General features: G+C 37.1%; 1 protein-coding gene and 1 long non-coding RNA gene across 2 annotated transcripts; one reads left to right on the top strand and one right to left on the bottom strand.

Moving 5' to 3' along the window:
• Positions 1–7: 7 nt before the first annotated feature.
• LOC306996317 (L-asparaginase) lies at positions 8–8602 on the bottom strand. Its single transcript, XM_079608672.1, has 7 exons — positions 8028–8602; positions 7682–7777; positions 5501–5664; positions 2232–2315; positions 1989–2088; positions 1839–1901; positions 8–299 (listed from the first exon to the last, which is right to left on the bottom strand). Exons 1-7 carry the CDS (start codon positions 8136–8138, stop codon positions 156–158), a joined length of 762 nt encoding a protein of 253 aa, XP_079464798.1. The 5' UTR covers positions 8139–8602; the 3' UTR covers positions 8–155.
• A 2456-nt stretch (positions 8603–11058) lies between these two features.
• Positions 11059–15077, top strand: LOC306995081. The gene is made up of 8 exons (XR_013796797.1): positions 11059–11265; positions 11808–11866; positions 12102–12149; positions 12328–12388; positions 12986–13052; positions 14398–14470; positions 14711–14748; positions 14979–15077. It is a non-coding gene; the product is annotated as an uncharacterized lncRNA (long non-coding RNA).
• Positions 15078–15284: the final 207 nt, after the last annotated feature.

Raw genomic sequence — 15284 nt, forward strand, 5'->3', positions numbered from 1 at the left:
AACTAATAATTTTAGGAATGTTTTATTGTTTCATTAACCGATTTCAGTTCTAAAAACGGCAACAAAAAAATCACATTACCTTTTCTTCCATCCTTATGAAACAATGCTTTTAAAAATTGGAATTAATGATCTGGAAGAGCCAATGACAATAAACTTTAACCTTTGAACCCTTTGACAAGTACAGACAGCTGCTGTTCCTCACTGTTCCGACCGGCCTGATAACTCAACCGCTTCACCAAGTGTTGTAAGCCTAGTCTCTGAGCATCATCTACAGGCCTGTTGTTCAACCTGTCTCTTTGCTGTTATTTCAGAGAAGATTGAAGTAGTGTCATTTTTAATCATTAAAATACAAATAGATAGAGGGTGTGAACACACCCAGAGTGATGCTTTTATATCCTTACACTACCAAGAGTGAAAAGTTTGGACACATCTGGCTTTCTCATGAAATAAAAAATCTTTTGATTGAACGGCTTTTAATGTTTGGAGACGAAATAAATTGTACCTACTTACAGAATGACTTTCTCAACAAAATAAAATTTCAATTTCATTTCATTTTGTTGAAATGAATTAGACAGAAGAATGAAAAGTAGTCAAATGAATGGAGGTCTATGGAGCTTTACCCCTCAAAATCCACTTTTCTCAGGATATAATTTTTTGTCTAATAATTTTAATGTTGTATTCGAAAGGAGATGCAAAGAAATTACACATTGCTGGGTGTTAGATTTTTTAGAGTCACTTATTTGCTTTAAAAAGTCTTTTAAAATGTCAATGACGTCATACACATCGTGCGACTGCTTTACGGCAATCCTTCAGTCACTTTAGTGCTTTCGCGCTCTGCACTTTCTTTTCTCTCGAGGCATCGACAACACAGCGGACACAGGTAAACACACAACACAGCTGACACAGGGAAATATATGTGCTAGAAGAGTTTTTGCTAGAAGACATTCTGGTCCCGCTTCTGATGCCATCAAGCGGTATCTCTGGTCATAATCAGTCCTTCACTGACCAATCAGCGTTCATTAGCAGAATGCTAGCGTGTTATGGGCAACAACAACTCAACCTGTAAGAAATCTAAAGGACATAAGTACTCGTTCATTCAACTTTCGACCTAGAACCCATGTTGAACTTGTAAAACATACAATCAAATCTGAGATTTCTCAACGGCAATCGGGTGAAAGAGACAAATTTAGCCGTCTAGCTCCATAGACTCCCATTCATTTTGCACTCGGGCGATCGCCCCCAGTGGAACTCTGGTGGAACTACAACCAAAATTCGGTACAATAGGACTTAATAGGGAGTGGCCAGGCTCTCCGTAGACGAGCTCTGGCGATACCGATTACCAATAATTCTTTATATCTGAAAGCTGATAACCCATAATCTAAATCCTACTTTTTATATAATTTTTGAGACCATGATTACAAAAGCAAAAGTCTCACCATTAAAATGTTTCAAGCACACAATTATGTTCTCATTATAATTTAATGTAGCCTATATGACAGACATGCGCTGCACTTAACCGTATTTTCCTTTTTGAAGTGATTTAAATCATATTTCAAGCAATTCAAAACCATCATGGCGAACAGTGCGCATCTGAAATGTCTCAGCGGAAGGATATAATCCATTATTTACCGACTTTAATATATCTGTTAAATTTCCTTTTGGGCTGATAACATTAAAAATGAACATATATCGACCGATACCGATATGGTGGCTGATATGTCATGCATCCCTATTTAGTATAGGTACTATATATCCCTACTTACATAGCAAGAATAATAAAATGATGTGTCCAAACTCTTGGCAGAAAACAATTGCTTCTAAATCCTTTGTGTCCATACCTCAAGATCGGATCCATTGCTGATACAGAACTTCATCATTTCAGGTTGATCTGTGCACACCGCCTGTTAAAGCAAATGAAGGAAGATGAGCCAAGCTTAAATGCTCTTCATAGAAACAAAATATACTTAACATTTCTGAGAAACCCTCACCACATGTAAGGGAGTTCGACCGTGAACATCAGAAACATTCAAACTGACTCCGGCGTTCTTCCACGCCTCCATCTCTTCTGTGTCTCCAAGGGATGCAAGACTGAAAAGCACAAAATCCATATAAGACTACAATTATTGCTATATAGTTAAGCTATAACATATTCGGCAGGTCAGACTGATACCTTTTATCAAGTGCCCTCTTTTGTAAAATGTACCTTTGTATAAAACATAAATCCCACTTACTAGCACATCTCAGCCCCAAGTTCCTCTGAGGATTTTTCCAAACATGCCCCTGCAGAAACTAACACCTTCACCACCACCAGACTCCTATTGATTTAAAAGTTGAATCAGTAAATGTGGGTATGGAAATAAATGGGGACTTGGGGCAAAAATGTCACAATTAAACAATCCTGTTAAAAATGTCACAATTAAACAATCCTGACCGTCTGTCAGGATTAAAGTGAAATTTGATGATGAATAAAAAGTGTCAACTGCAGCATAACATTTAGATCTGCACACGTTGCATCAGTTTTGTTTGTTTTTTTGCCGCATTGAGCATTAAAGCTATTATACATTTAAAAAAACATGTTTCTGAATAGCTTATGAATGCAATGACCAATCAGAGTAGTTTCGATTAGTCAGCTGAAAAGGCCGTTTTGATCGTTTTGTTTCACTGAATTCTGCCCTCTCCTGTATTCTCTCATCTGAAACAACAGAGTGCAGATACTATGCAAGTAATGCTGGGCGTACACCAAAGGATTTTCACAGTCCCAGACTAAAGACCGGCAGTCTTTAGGAATCTTACTGAAGTCTCGGCGCGCTCCCGTCGTCTCGATCGTTAAATGTGAGGGGATAATCTGCAGTCGGCGACCCGATTTATGCCAGTCTTTCATATCAAACATGTTTGATATTATCGCAAGTGCTAGCGTAGTCATAGTGACGTAAAACAATCAACAACCAATAAATTTGTTCTCAGAAAACCGGAAACAGGAAGCCATCAGTCACAACAAAGAAACATGTCGACGGACGTGGAAACACAACGAGCGCCAAGTAGGCGAAAATGGACCGTGGATAAAGAGGAGCGCCTTGTCGAGCACGCAAATGCGTCTCTAGCACGCTGCGCAGTGTGTTTATCGTGCAATTTATATGCGAAAATGAGATTTTACGTGGATATGATACGCAGTTTTGCGCGTGCATATGATACGCACTTTATTGCGTGATATACACACGCACCCCACACCACTAATCCTACCCAAGCGTATAATACACACACACCCCAGCCTAAACCTACCCATGTGCTATCCATGTGTATACTATGCACGTAAAAACTCATTTTCGCGTATATATTACACAATAAACACACTGCGTGCTGTATCAATACAGACGCATTTGGTGCGCATTTGCCGAAGCCATCGACATGCCTGCATTTAAAATTATACCCTTTCAAGACATTTAGTTCAAACTATTGTTCTCATCATATAATGATAGGCTATAGATTCATAACCCCCATATACAGTCATGTGAAAAAGTTAGGTCATCCCATTAAATAGTCAACTCTTTATTAAGAGATGTTCACATAACAATGTCTAATTTGATTTTTTTTTTCCTGGAAAAGAAAGTGCTTTATTGTTATTAAACAATATAAATTAACATATTTTTACTCATCAAACAAAAAATATGCATAAAAATGCCTATTTGAATGGAGGAATAAATTTGTTGTAGTCTTGTAAATGGTGTCACTACAAGATTCAGTGTTTGTAAAATCTTTAGTCTGAGACTGTGAGTCTGTGAAACCAAGTCTTTAGATGTGAGCTGATAATCTTATAAAGTCTTTTCTAAATCTTTTCAAAGTCTTTAGGTGTACAGAAGGCATAAGAGATTCATTTTGTAGTGTAGACAGCTTCATTTATTGTAACGAGAGTTTGAGAGGGTGCTTAAACGCACACTAAACTAAAGACACTCAGTGTTTTTTGCTCACTTTCTGTATATAATTTATTCCCAGACCCAGTTTGAATAAAAGAATGAAAAATGAAAATTTTATACATTTTATTCAAAAAATGAAATTTTCGAACGCATAAAAACCAATAAACTAATTCGCAATAAAAAAAATTGTCTGTGTGGCCAGAATATGACATGCCATTTCCCCAAACACAAAAACATTTTAATGTACCGTATTATATTATGTCCATATTAATAATGATTCGCAGGGGTACACATAACTGGTGCACAGGTGCGCATGCATGGTACAAATAAACGATGCGCAGCAGAAAACGTAGAGGGAAGCGCTTTTGAGTACCAACGTTTTTGGGGGCAGGGACACATTTACTCACTGGAGTAGGATTTTTCTCCATCTCTGGTAAGATTTAATCATGATGATAAGAGTGTTTATTAATTATTAGGGGTGCAAGGGATCGCAGTTGATCCATGATCTGTACGGACCAGGCTCCACGGTTTGGCACACATGTGATTCGCAGATTAACTGCTAAGTTTAACCATCATAGAGTGAAAGTTTATCATTTGGATGTGTTTTGTCTTGCCAATTTACACATGATTTTAAATGCAGAATAAGAGGCTCTTCACAGAGAGAGAGAGAGAGAGAGAGAGAGAGGGGCGTGTTTCAGACAGCACCAAATTGATTCACACACAAAATTGTCAAAATACCCGTCTCGGCAAGTATTCTCTCGGTTATGTCATAAGTGAACAGTTGAGAAAGAAATGTGTCAGTATGTTCGGTCTGTGCATGCGGTGTTAAAGTGACAGCAACCTAATGTTCCTGCTGTTTTCAGTGCCATTAATGTTAATAAAATAAAAAACATTATCATCATTATCTACCATGTTGGAGAGAAAAGAAAAAAGTGAGGGGAGCAGTCAGGAGGAAAGTGATGACGACAGCTTGAAGGATAAGTGTGTGTGTCGCGTAAAGTGTGAGGACCAAACAGTATCTCCAGGAGCTCCCATGAGAACTAGACCAAAAAGGTTATGTGCAGCCCTGATTATTACAATATCAAGAGAAATCATCAACAATAATGATATTGTTCAATCTTCATTTGATATTGATACAATCTTAATATTGTTCAATTGCTCAATCTTCATCTTCAATCATAAAACTTAACCCCAACAATGTAATGAGTTCCTTACTGTTAAATTTGATAATTTATAGACTATTTTATTTAGGCAATTGTAGTGTGCAGCATTAAACAGTCTGTGTAAATACACATGCCATGTCATATCCAGCTTCTGTTCCACCTTTGCAGTGTAAAGATGGCTTCTGTTGATAAAATTTTATTGTTATAGTATTCTGAGTGATTGAAGTAATTGGCTAAACGTAAGTGTCTGACATAAAAGACAACACAGATGCATTACAAGGTAATTATAAAAATTGCCTGTACAGAGAAAAAACACCCCTGTAAATCAATTCCAGTGGGCAAATATTGCTCTTTAATGGAAAAGAGCATTTTTGACCCTGGGTTGCAATGTATATCCAGTAAGAAGCACACAAATGTGACGAGTACTTGGCGTGTATGGCATCTCGAAGTGGAGTTATTCCATCACGGTCAATGGCATTCACGTCTGCTCCCTGCTGCAGCAAGAAGCGTACAGTGCCTTCATAGCCCTCTCCTGCTGCCACGTGTAGAGGTGTCCGGCGTCGCTCATCCCCACATGAGACATCAGCACCCTATGAGGTAAGTGCAACAATACACATTTAGGGTAGGTGTACAGCTATTTAAAAATGAGTCTATTTCTACACCCACTGTAAACGTTTCTCTTTGTGAGCTTTGGTTAGAGGTGGCTGAAATGCAGCCTGCATGAAGAGGTTCTTGAGACTCCAGAGACAAAAGCAGCTTCAAATACCTGTTTGCTGCTCAACGGTGGCTTTTTATAGCTGTCCTCTTTGTGCAATTAATTTGTTTGACAGTAGCCGCGTTTCCATAACAGATTTGCTCAAAACTTTTGCGATTTTTTCTAAATATCGATACAAAACTATTGCGAAATGACGGCGTTTCCATTAACCGATGTTATGCAACTAAAACATAATTTTTTCCTCTCGCGATAAGTCATTTAAAAAAATCATGGCACCGAATGTTGGTAGGTTTATATATCACAGCCACCGCACTAGACATTATTATTATTAATGGAAGGAGACGTAAGCGTGTTATCCAAGCATTAATGACAAGGAAAGACCCTTACACTGTGAGCGGCACATATGAGGAGTTTCTCACTCATTTCTGATCCAAAGTCTTGATTATGGCATTTCTTTTAGGTTTAGAATCCAGTATTCCTGTAATTATTTTGTCTTTTATGAATTTAATAAACAACTCTGCCTCGTATTCTGTCCGAACACACCACGCCTTTATAAGTCAGGTGACTGTAAATGCGTAAAAACTGTTTCCATTGCAGTTTTAAGAAATATTTATTTTTCGAATTGCCTGAAAAACCTCCTCATGCGAGCGTAAAAACTTTTTTTGTGATAAATGGGAGTTTTTGTGAAATTGACGTATTTCCATTGAGCGTTTTTTCAATTCGCAATTTCAATTTGCACAATTTGAATGGTAATGGAAACGCGGCTAGTGATAACTTCCTTTAATAAGCCTTTATCTGACCAGGTTCTTCTGTCCTCTAAAATTACTCACAAATCCTTTGACAGTTCGGCAATGTCTATTCAGTTCTCGCAAATGGTTGTTTTCATGTTTTCAAAAAAAGAAGCTGTCTGGAATTAAAGTGCTGGACTCTTGCATTGTCAATACAAGATCATTATTGACCAAATATTGATGCACCTCTTGATGGAAATAACATCACAACATTTATTTCCATCAAGAGGTGCATCAGTTTTTGGTCGAGTTCTTGTATTGACAATGCAAAAGTCCAGCACTCTGTAAAGTCTCCTCTTGCACATCCCAAACACTTTCAATGGATTTAAGGTCTGGACTCAGAGGTGCCAATTCATGTGTGAAAATTATTGTTCATGCTCCCTCCAAACCATTATTTCACAATTTGAGACTGATGAATATTGAATATTGTTGTCATCCTGGAATATGGCCATGATGAGTCTTCCTACATGGTTGTTTAAGAAATGAAAAGCTACACACTCCATCCATTAGGATTAGAAGAAGAACTGTATAACATTTAACATGCTAGAAGCATAATAATCACAGCAATAATGATTCAATACGACTATTTGTCTATTTAAATCCAAACAGTGACCTTATTTTGGCCAGGACGTGTATAATATGTGGCCAAAAGTGATGTCCAGCCTTGGAAAATTGACATCTTCACCTTTTATTCAAATATTATTACAAATTTTGAAACTGACATTCTTAGTATGCAGATTAGATCTAACTAACTAGGCCCTACCTGTTCATTTCTCACCTTGAACACACTCTGCAATCTCCCTCTATACTGCGGATACAAATAAGTATTTAAAAAATGTGTATATTTGGTCTTATTTGTAGTGATAATACTGAATAGTCCCAGACCTAACTGCAGAATGGAGAAGATGCAGGTTATCACAGCTTCATTTGGGAACATCTGATCTGGTTTAAAACGGAACTACAGTAACACTGAAGTGATATAGAGAGAAACTTAACAAGAAAAGAGCTAATATAAAAAAAAGAGTAACGTTAGACCTTGTTGTACATCAGACTAGTAAGTTAAATACATGATTACAACTGTTGATATGTCCACAGTAACGTTACCTCTCGAAGATGTTCCTCCAGGCCGAGATAGTCCTCTTCTACAGCTGAGGAGTTCAACAGATTAGGGGAAAGAGCAAGCTGGCATGTTTTCATCTCCTAGTTAAAAGAATTGTGATCAGTTATTTGATGAGGCAATCAAGCTTTTATTTTACAAACGGCTAATGTCACCAACCATGCATCTAGTGATTCTAACCCGACTTGCTAGCAACTGAATTATTCATTTATTATAAATGATTTAATCATTTTTACATTAATTCTTAAATTGAGCATACAAGCTAGCTCTTTTGTTCACTAACGAACAAATTACTTTAGTTCGTTTTAACCAACGTTAGCTATTAACACTAACCGTCCTGACGTTTTCAGTCCCAAGCCAGCCGAGTCGAAGAGAAGTTGCTATAGCAGACCAATATCTATAAACTTCAACAGGAATCTTTTTTCTTGAAAAACGAACCCCCATAATAAAAGAAAATATACCAATCACACGGTTTAATGGTCAAGAGTAACGTTACTTCGATATAACTATGGATATAACGCCCGTGAATATAATGGCGCTAAAATTAGTGCGTTCGTGAAGTCACGTGACGTGTGTCTGTCATTTGATAGATGTTTTGCTGCCTTTCCAAAACTATTATTATTATTAATAATGCCGTTGTTGCTATGCTACTATTTCAAAGTTTAGGTGTGGATGATATCTAGGAGGCACAGAGCTCTATCTGTTGTCTATGTATCTGTTCCATTATAATAAATGGAATGGAAAAATGATCTGTTGTTTCAAATATGGCAGCCCTGATCAATCGATGGTTTTACCATAGACAGTATATAAACTGGACACAGCGACCCCATAGGTTTCAACGGAGAGAAATGAAGTCAATTAGAAGCACTCACTTCCTGATCGCAAGGCGAACTGCGCAGGCTCAAACTGAGCTTGACGACGTAGATGTGACGTGAGCAACCTGTAGGTCTTCTAGTAGCTGTGCCGAGAGAAATCTGAATCATTCCCTTCCGAATCTCGCAGAGACGGAGAGCGTGGGTATTAGCTGTACATGAGCTAGCAACGGGAGCAACTTTATCACTCTCTATGGGCTTCTCCCTTGACTTTATGCCTCCGCGTCCTCCCGATTGCTTGCGAGCTTCTCTGCCTGTCCATACGGTAATTTTTCGACTTGTGCGACAGAGTCGCGCGGGTATGACGCAATCGTTAGCCTATTTTTACAAAAACTGCTTCTACGGGGCCATAACGTAAGGTACAAGGTAATGGAGCCTTTTATACATTTTCGTGTTTCTTTAGAAATAAACAATGGACAAACGGTGTCTTTAAACGCCTCAGATGTAAAGTTATTCGCTGTCAAAGTGACGCCAAAATGAATGGGAGTCAATGGAATGCTAACAGCAGGTGGGGGTCCGCTAGCCAATGGCGGCGCCCAGGTCGGCTTCAATGTTTTTCGGAACACTGCCCCCCTGGGTTTTACTTGCTTTTTTTTTACATGACCTGTGGATGTTTCCCTAAATAAATAGTAAAAAAAATAATTACGGTATTATTATTTTCATCGTAATAATACATACAGATATCAAAATGATTAATCTTGAATAAAATAAGATGGCCTTTTTTTTGTTAAACAAAAATACCAGGAATAATAAATAACGTTATCTAAATTAAATCTATCTAACTCACTTTTAACTAGATACCATGTACATTTAACCTCTTTTACTTTTTTTATTTAAACAGTATTTTTCACTAATACTCCATAGTCCAGTTATTTATTATGTATACGTTTGTCGGTTGTTGTTTTTTTATTAACGTTGCCACAGAAACGCAGAGCCGTAAAATGTCAACATTATCAAGCTGCAGACTCGGAGCCTGCTGCATCTACAGTCCCCGCACCCAGAGTCCCGCATTCTCAGTCCCCTCGTTTTTCGAGACAGCGCCTCCTGCTGTTCGGAAGATCGTATAACACCCTTATCCAAATGCCATTGAAAACATTGGAATGCAAGATTACGGTCTCTTTTAATTTAAAGTTATCCAAATAAATATTTGCGTTCCCTGCTTGATGCATGTACCAAAAAAAAAAAAAAAATCATTGTGTTCTCAAACTAACTAATTACCCAGTATTTATTTTTTGAGCGTGGGTGTAATTGAAAGGAAATTACTGATGTAACAGATACAAATACAGATTTAACTATCATCTGAAAAATATGATGTGATATTATATTGCTACAATGTTTTAGTTTGTTTTTGTACAATGTTTCAAATTCCATTTTTTCTTTCAGTTCAACATATAATGGTCTAATTAACATTATACCATGCTAACATTACAAAACCTGTTTTTTTATATTTTGCATGTGAAGCAAAACTCAAATAATAGACAAAACACCAATAATAAACAATTCTGTACTTTATTTAACGATCACCTTAATCACTGTCATCTTGCTGTAAACAGGACAAAGCAAAAAAAAAGAATTGTGTTAGTGACTTTATTTGTGTCTTCAATTGCATTCAAAAAACCTATTATCTATTACCATTCAAATATATCGGGGCACAGAATGGGCAGTGAAAATCACTGCAGCATTTAATACATTTCTGTATTTCTGGAAGTGAATTCCCCGTTTGAATTGTTATATCCATCTTCAAAAAAAAAGAGAGAGTCAAACTCAAATTAAAAATGTAAGACCACCCCACAGAGCCCATACAGTCAAATTTCAGTAAATACAAATTAAAACAAGGAACCCTCAAAAAAAGACCAAATGACACATTCTAACTCACATGTTAATACCATAGACTGGTTAATACATAGTGAAGGCATAGCAAATTTGATTATTAGGCAACTGTAACCTATGAGTTGTGAATGGCTGGCAACAACTTCATATCACAGTAAAATTAATATTGATCCATTTGAATACTTTACGTTTTATAAGAACTAATTTAAGTAGTCTACATAAATTATATAAAGTAAAATAACTACTCCGGCATTAATTAATTCAATAGTTTTAGGAGAAAAGTTCCGATAATTAAAAAAAGGTAAATCTGATTAAATAATTAATGATGACATTCTTTGATATTAACACATATAATGTATTTAATTGGTCAACTTTAATGTCAACTAATTTTTTACAATGGCTTGTCTACAATAAGTCCATGGTTAAAGGCTAACGTTAGGGGAAAAGGCGAAAAAACATGTTAACGGCTCAAATTTTGTTACAAACTATCATTACAAATATTAAATAGACTGTTCATATATTGGTGTATCGATGAGCTATAAAGTAGTTTGATTAAAAAAAGAAAACATTGAATAAAATTGACGATACTCACGTTTCGGTTCTTCACGTGTTTATGTGTTTATCCGATCCAATTTGATAGGTGGCGCTGTCTCGAAAAACGAGGGGACTGAGAATGCGGGACTCTGGGTGCGGGGACTGTAGATGCGGCAGGCTCCGAGTCTGCAGCTTCATACTACTCTAAAATGTCGTAAAGTTAGCTACTGCACTATAAAAATGACGTTCTTCTTCCGTTCCTTCCTTCCTCCTCTGATTCAACCGGATTCAACTCGCTTGAAAGCGTGTGTGCGAAGACGTCTGACTTAAACTAGGTAATTTGTTGTTACTTCACAGTTTCGGTGATCTGGATTGGTTTCTGTTAAGTTTAATGTATGTTATCTTTGAATAAGTTTAAGGCAGGGAGTTGCATTTTTTATGTTTAAGCGAATCGTATAATACTGCACCACGTGGTTGAATAGTCCTGTAGATTCATGTGTGCACAGAGACCAAATCACCCTCGATAAAGCGAGCTATAAAGTTTATTTACTCCGATTACTTTCCTAGTCAAATGTTATAATTATATTCCATCGAATATACTGATATATTGTGGGTGATTTGGTCCTTGTGGGGAACACGTTTGTTAAAATTGAGCAGATCTCGTAAGTTGCCAAGCAGAACATCACAAGTGGAGTTTCTCAAATATGGCAAATTCCTCGATCTGCGTGGCTAGAAAAACACCAGGTTTGCTTTCATCACTGTTGAACCGTTGCAATGATGACAATGAGGCCTGGGATATCCCGACATTGTCTATACGTTACTACTGTAATTTGGGAGTGTATATGAAGACTCATTTTCTTCCCCTTTGCCCCTCCAGGTGGTTCTTAACTCTCACTATGTGGGTTGAAGCCTATTGCACCCGACATATACTGTATGGTAAGTGTTAGGATCGTTTTTCTTAGAAATAAAGTGCACAGTACAAGTCACAGTCTAGTCCTAGTGGGCTTAGGAACTAGTGCAGTGCAAAAATTACAATTCCCTTCTCTTGCAACCCGCTGTTGTGCTCCCCAAATAACAGTGTTACTTTTGAGAAGAGACATGTTTATTAGCATAGGTCTTTTGTCTGTTTTTATAGTTTGCGTGTAATTTCAAAACTGCTGTGTACTTGCAGGTTTTGGGTGACATTTAACGGCCTTCCTGTGAACCGATGAGTCAGTAGGTAAGAATTAATATGGATAATATGATTTTACCAATGAGTTTTGTAATGATGATTGCCTTTAATGTTCAACTGCTCTTATAAACCATGAAAGAGTGTGTGCCTTTCTGAAGTCAAACTCTCATTGGGTGTGCTTAAATGTACATGTGCTATGCTTTTCTTATCTTGCCTTTATTTTCAGGCTCCAGAACACAATGATGTCTCAATGCTTTTGTTCCTTCCTGAGGAATCTTATTCAAATGGTAAATGTCACTGCATGTTAGGACTTTTTCATGGGTTGTGAAAGTATCTACTAAGCCTGTCACAATTATAAATTTGCCATGAATAATTGTTAATAATTTTACTTTTTTTCTTATGTCACTTACAGTGCAAATCCTAATTTTCACTTGGAATTGTATGTAATCTAAACTTATAATAAAATAGCCCCATATGATTAAATTCTGTAAAAATTCATATTTATTCAGTTATTTATATTGTAAAACTTATATATTTGGATGGCAAAACCTGATTAACCTGTACTTTTACAGGTTATCTAATTGCAATTAAACTAAACGCGAGCAGATTAATTGCGGCAGGCTTAGTATTTGTTAATTTTATCTGTAATGGATTTTGGAAAAAGTTGTTTAAATGAGGTCTATCCCGACTGGCCCCTCTCAGTAGAGCTTAGTCGTTGGAAATACCTCAGAGATAAAGTCTGTAGTATCGCTTTACCCCATGTTGCTAATATCATTGGCTTGGTGGGAAAACGCTGCAGTACATTCAATTAGCCTAAAGGATGTTCCTTCGTTTGTCAAACACAGTGAAGAGCAACATCTCATCTGTGAACTTCTCCTCTGTAGGTGTGATCTGAAGGATGTCCACTAGGAGGCGCTCCAGCCCTTTGGTGATTGGCGGTGTGTTAGAGAGGTATGGGATGTTAAATTGGCTCAATGCGAACAACACTAGCCTGCACTGTTGGTATCTGCATACAGTTGTATGTCTGACTGGAATGTTCAAATGCCAGTGCTAGAGAACCTCGACACCTGCTGCCATTGGACCTTATATGTTTGTTGTTTGGTCCTGGCAGTGGTCGAGACAAGACTTCATTATGAAGGTTATTTTTCCTATATGGTGTTAACTCTGACACTTGGCAGTGTTCAGAGTAGTATGTAGACTGTGCATTCAATACCTAATGACTGACTTTCTATATTGCCCAACTTTGCAATAACTCCTACTGTTTGCATTGCTAATTTGAAAATTGGTAGTGTACAACGTATTGTTTTTTCCGTAAGGTATTCTGTTCCTAATTTAGCTTTCAATCATGTTTTCTAGCAGTAGGTCTACTGCCTATACAATTAATCCAAGTCCAAGCAACAAGTCCTTTGAAGACTAGCTCAGCAGGACCTGTGACATTCAATCCAAATCTTCATTTTGGTTATGATTGAAGTAGGACTGTGTGAGGGGGGAAAGAACATTAACCATGATTGTTTAAAAAAAAAACTCACGGTTTGTGTAGGGCTGCACATTTTGAACAAAAATTCAACTTTTTATATTTACCATAATTTTCTATTAATGTTTTTTATGATCGTTGTTACCAAACTGTTAACTACCATCAATCAAAACAAGAAATTCATTTTGTAATTGTCTCTAAAATAAACCAACTAAGAGATTAATACTTGTTTTACACTACAACTGTAAAATTACATTACAATTTGGGGCAGTCTTAATGTCATGTTAAACTTTAAACATTTGAGTTTGTAGTTTGGGGTTGAAATGCAGGGAGACCTTAAATTGCCCCTGTAAACCTTTTATTTTTAAAATAGTTGTGTGTGTGTATATATATATAAGTTATAAAGGGAATCGATTCTGAACTGCCTACACGAGTTATCAGAATTTCAAGTTTCACTTCCTGCTACATGCCTATGTAACAAATTAATGCCAGTATAAAGGATTCGTGCTGATGTATGGAAAGATGCCATACGCATTTCTGCGTATCACAAGTTATTTCTATGAATCATGCAGCCCAAGCTTGAAGCTGTCATTTTTGATGTATACTTTCATGATCAGCCTGTCTAATACAGTATGGAAAGTGTCAGTGATGTGCTGTCAATTGTCCCATATACCCAACATGCCTCACCCCAACACTCATCCAAGACGCTCTCCGGGGAGGATGTCGGCATACTGCGACCTGCCCTTTATAAAAGCCTTGTGACATTGTTTCAATAGCTCAGCGTGTCTTGATAATCCTGTCTTGTTTGTGTTGTGCCCACAGGTCCCATATGGTGAGATTGAAGAATAAATGCTGGCAGGGCGTCGTTCATACACACCGTGCTGTAAAATGAAAAGTAAGGCTTCTCTCTTTTGGTCTTGAACATTTTCCAGTTGCATGAATGTGATGCATTTGGTCATATTACCAAGGCTTTTAGGATACGTGGTTCCTGACATGCTGTGGACGTGACCAAAAATTAAAACCCATCCTAATGAGTCACATTATTTATTTGATTTATTAGGAACATTTCCTTAAATGCAGTTAAACTCCAAATGCAAGGTTGTACCGTTTGTTTAATTTGTTTTTTCTATATCAGGTTTGGATTTGGAGTGAAGGGTTTCCCAGACTTGTGAGGTGAGCGCCATTTCATATCTTTGGATCACTTTCAAAGGGGGTCAGCCACTTCTCCTCACTGGCGATCCTCAACGCCGTGATCCCACATCAGTGCCCTATGAGATGTTTTGCAGGGTTTTTTGCTAAATAAAATACCTGTGGTCTTTAGGGCAACACCTGATTTACTTCAAGCAGTGGCATATTGTATTTGCTCTTTGATTGTGAATGTAATTGCTCCTTGTCTTTAACAGTTGGTGCTGATGAGATCATACTGCGTGGGAAACTAAACCTTCCTCTGCTTTGGAGTTTTGTGGTAATGCAGTTTTCAATAAATGAAGTTTTAAAATCTATCTGTTGTATGCATTTTTTTTCTTAAGTGTTTGATTACAAAGGGTCAATAATTTGACTGTGTAAAATTGCAAATCTTCTCTGGGCATGTAATTTAGCAGTTAAAGATTACTTTTGACCATAAGCCTTTTGTACCATTAAAATGTCATCCTCGTAAACAAAGCATTTAACTTGTTTAACTTATTTAGTATTTAAGCATATGACTGCAA

This window comes from Phoxinus phoxinus, assembly GCF_949152265.1.
Source record: "Phoxinus phoxinus genome assembly, chromosome: 3".
NCBI lineage: Eukaryota > Metazoa > Chordata > Actinopteri > Cypriniformes > Leuciscidae > Phoxinus > Phoxinus phoxinus.

What these genes read in the sequence shown, in the direction of transcription:
- LOC306996317 (XM_079608672.1), bottom strand. Translation starts at nt 8,138, where the DNA reads ATGGGGGTTCGTTTTTCAAGAAAAAAGATTCCTGTTGAAGTTTATAGA. An exon ending in TGGAGGAACATCTTCGAGAG is followed by an intron (nt 5,665 to 7,681) that starts GTAACGTTACTG and finishes CTTACCTCATAG; the next exon opens with GGTGCTGATGTCTCATGTGG. An exon ending in GCAATGGATCCGATCTTGAG is followed by an intron (nt 300 to 1,838) that starts GTATGGACACAA and finishes CTGAAATAACAG; the next exon opens with CAAAGAGACAGGTTGAACAA.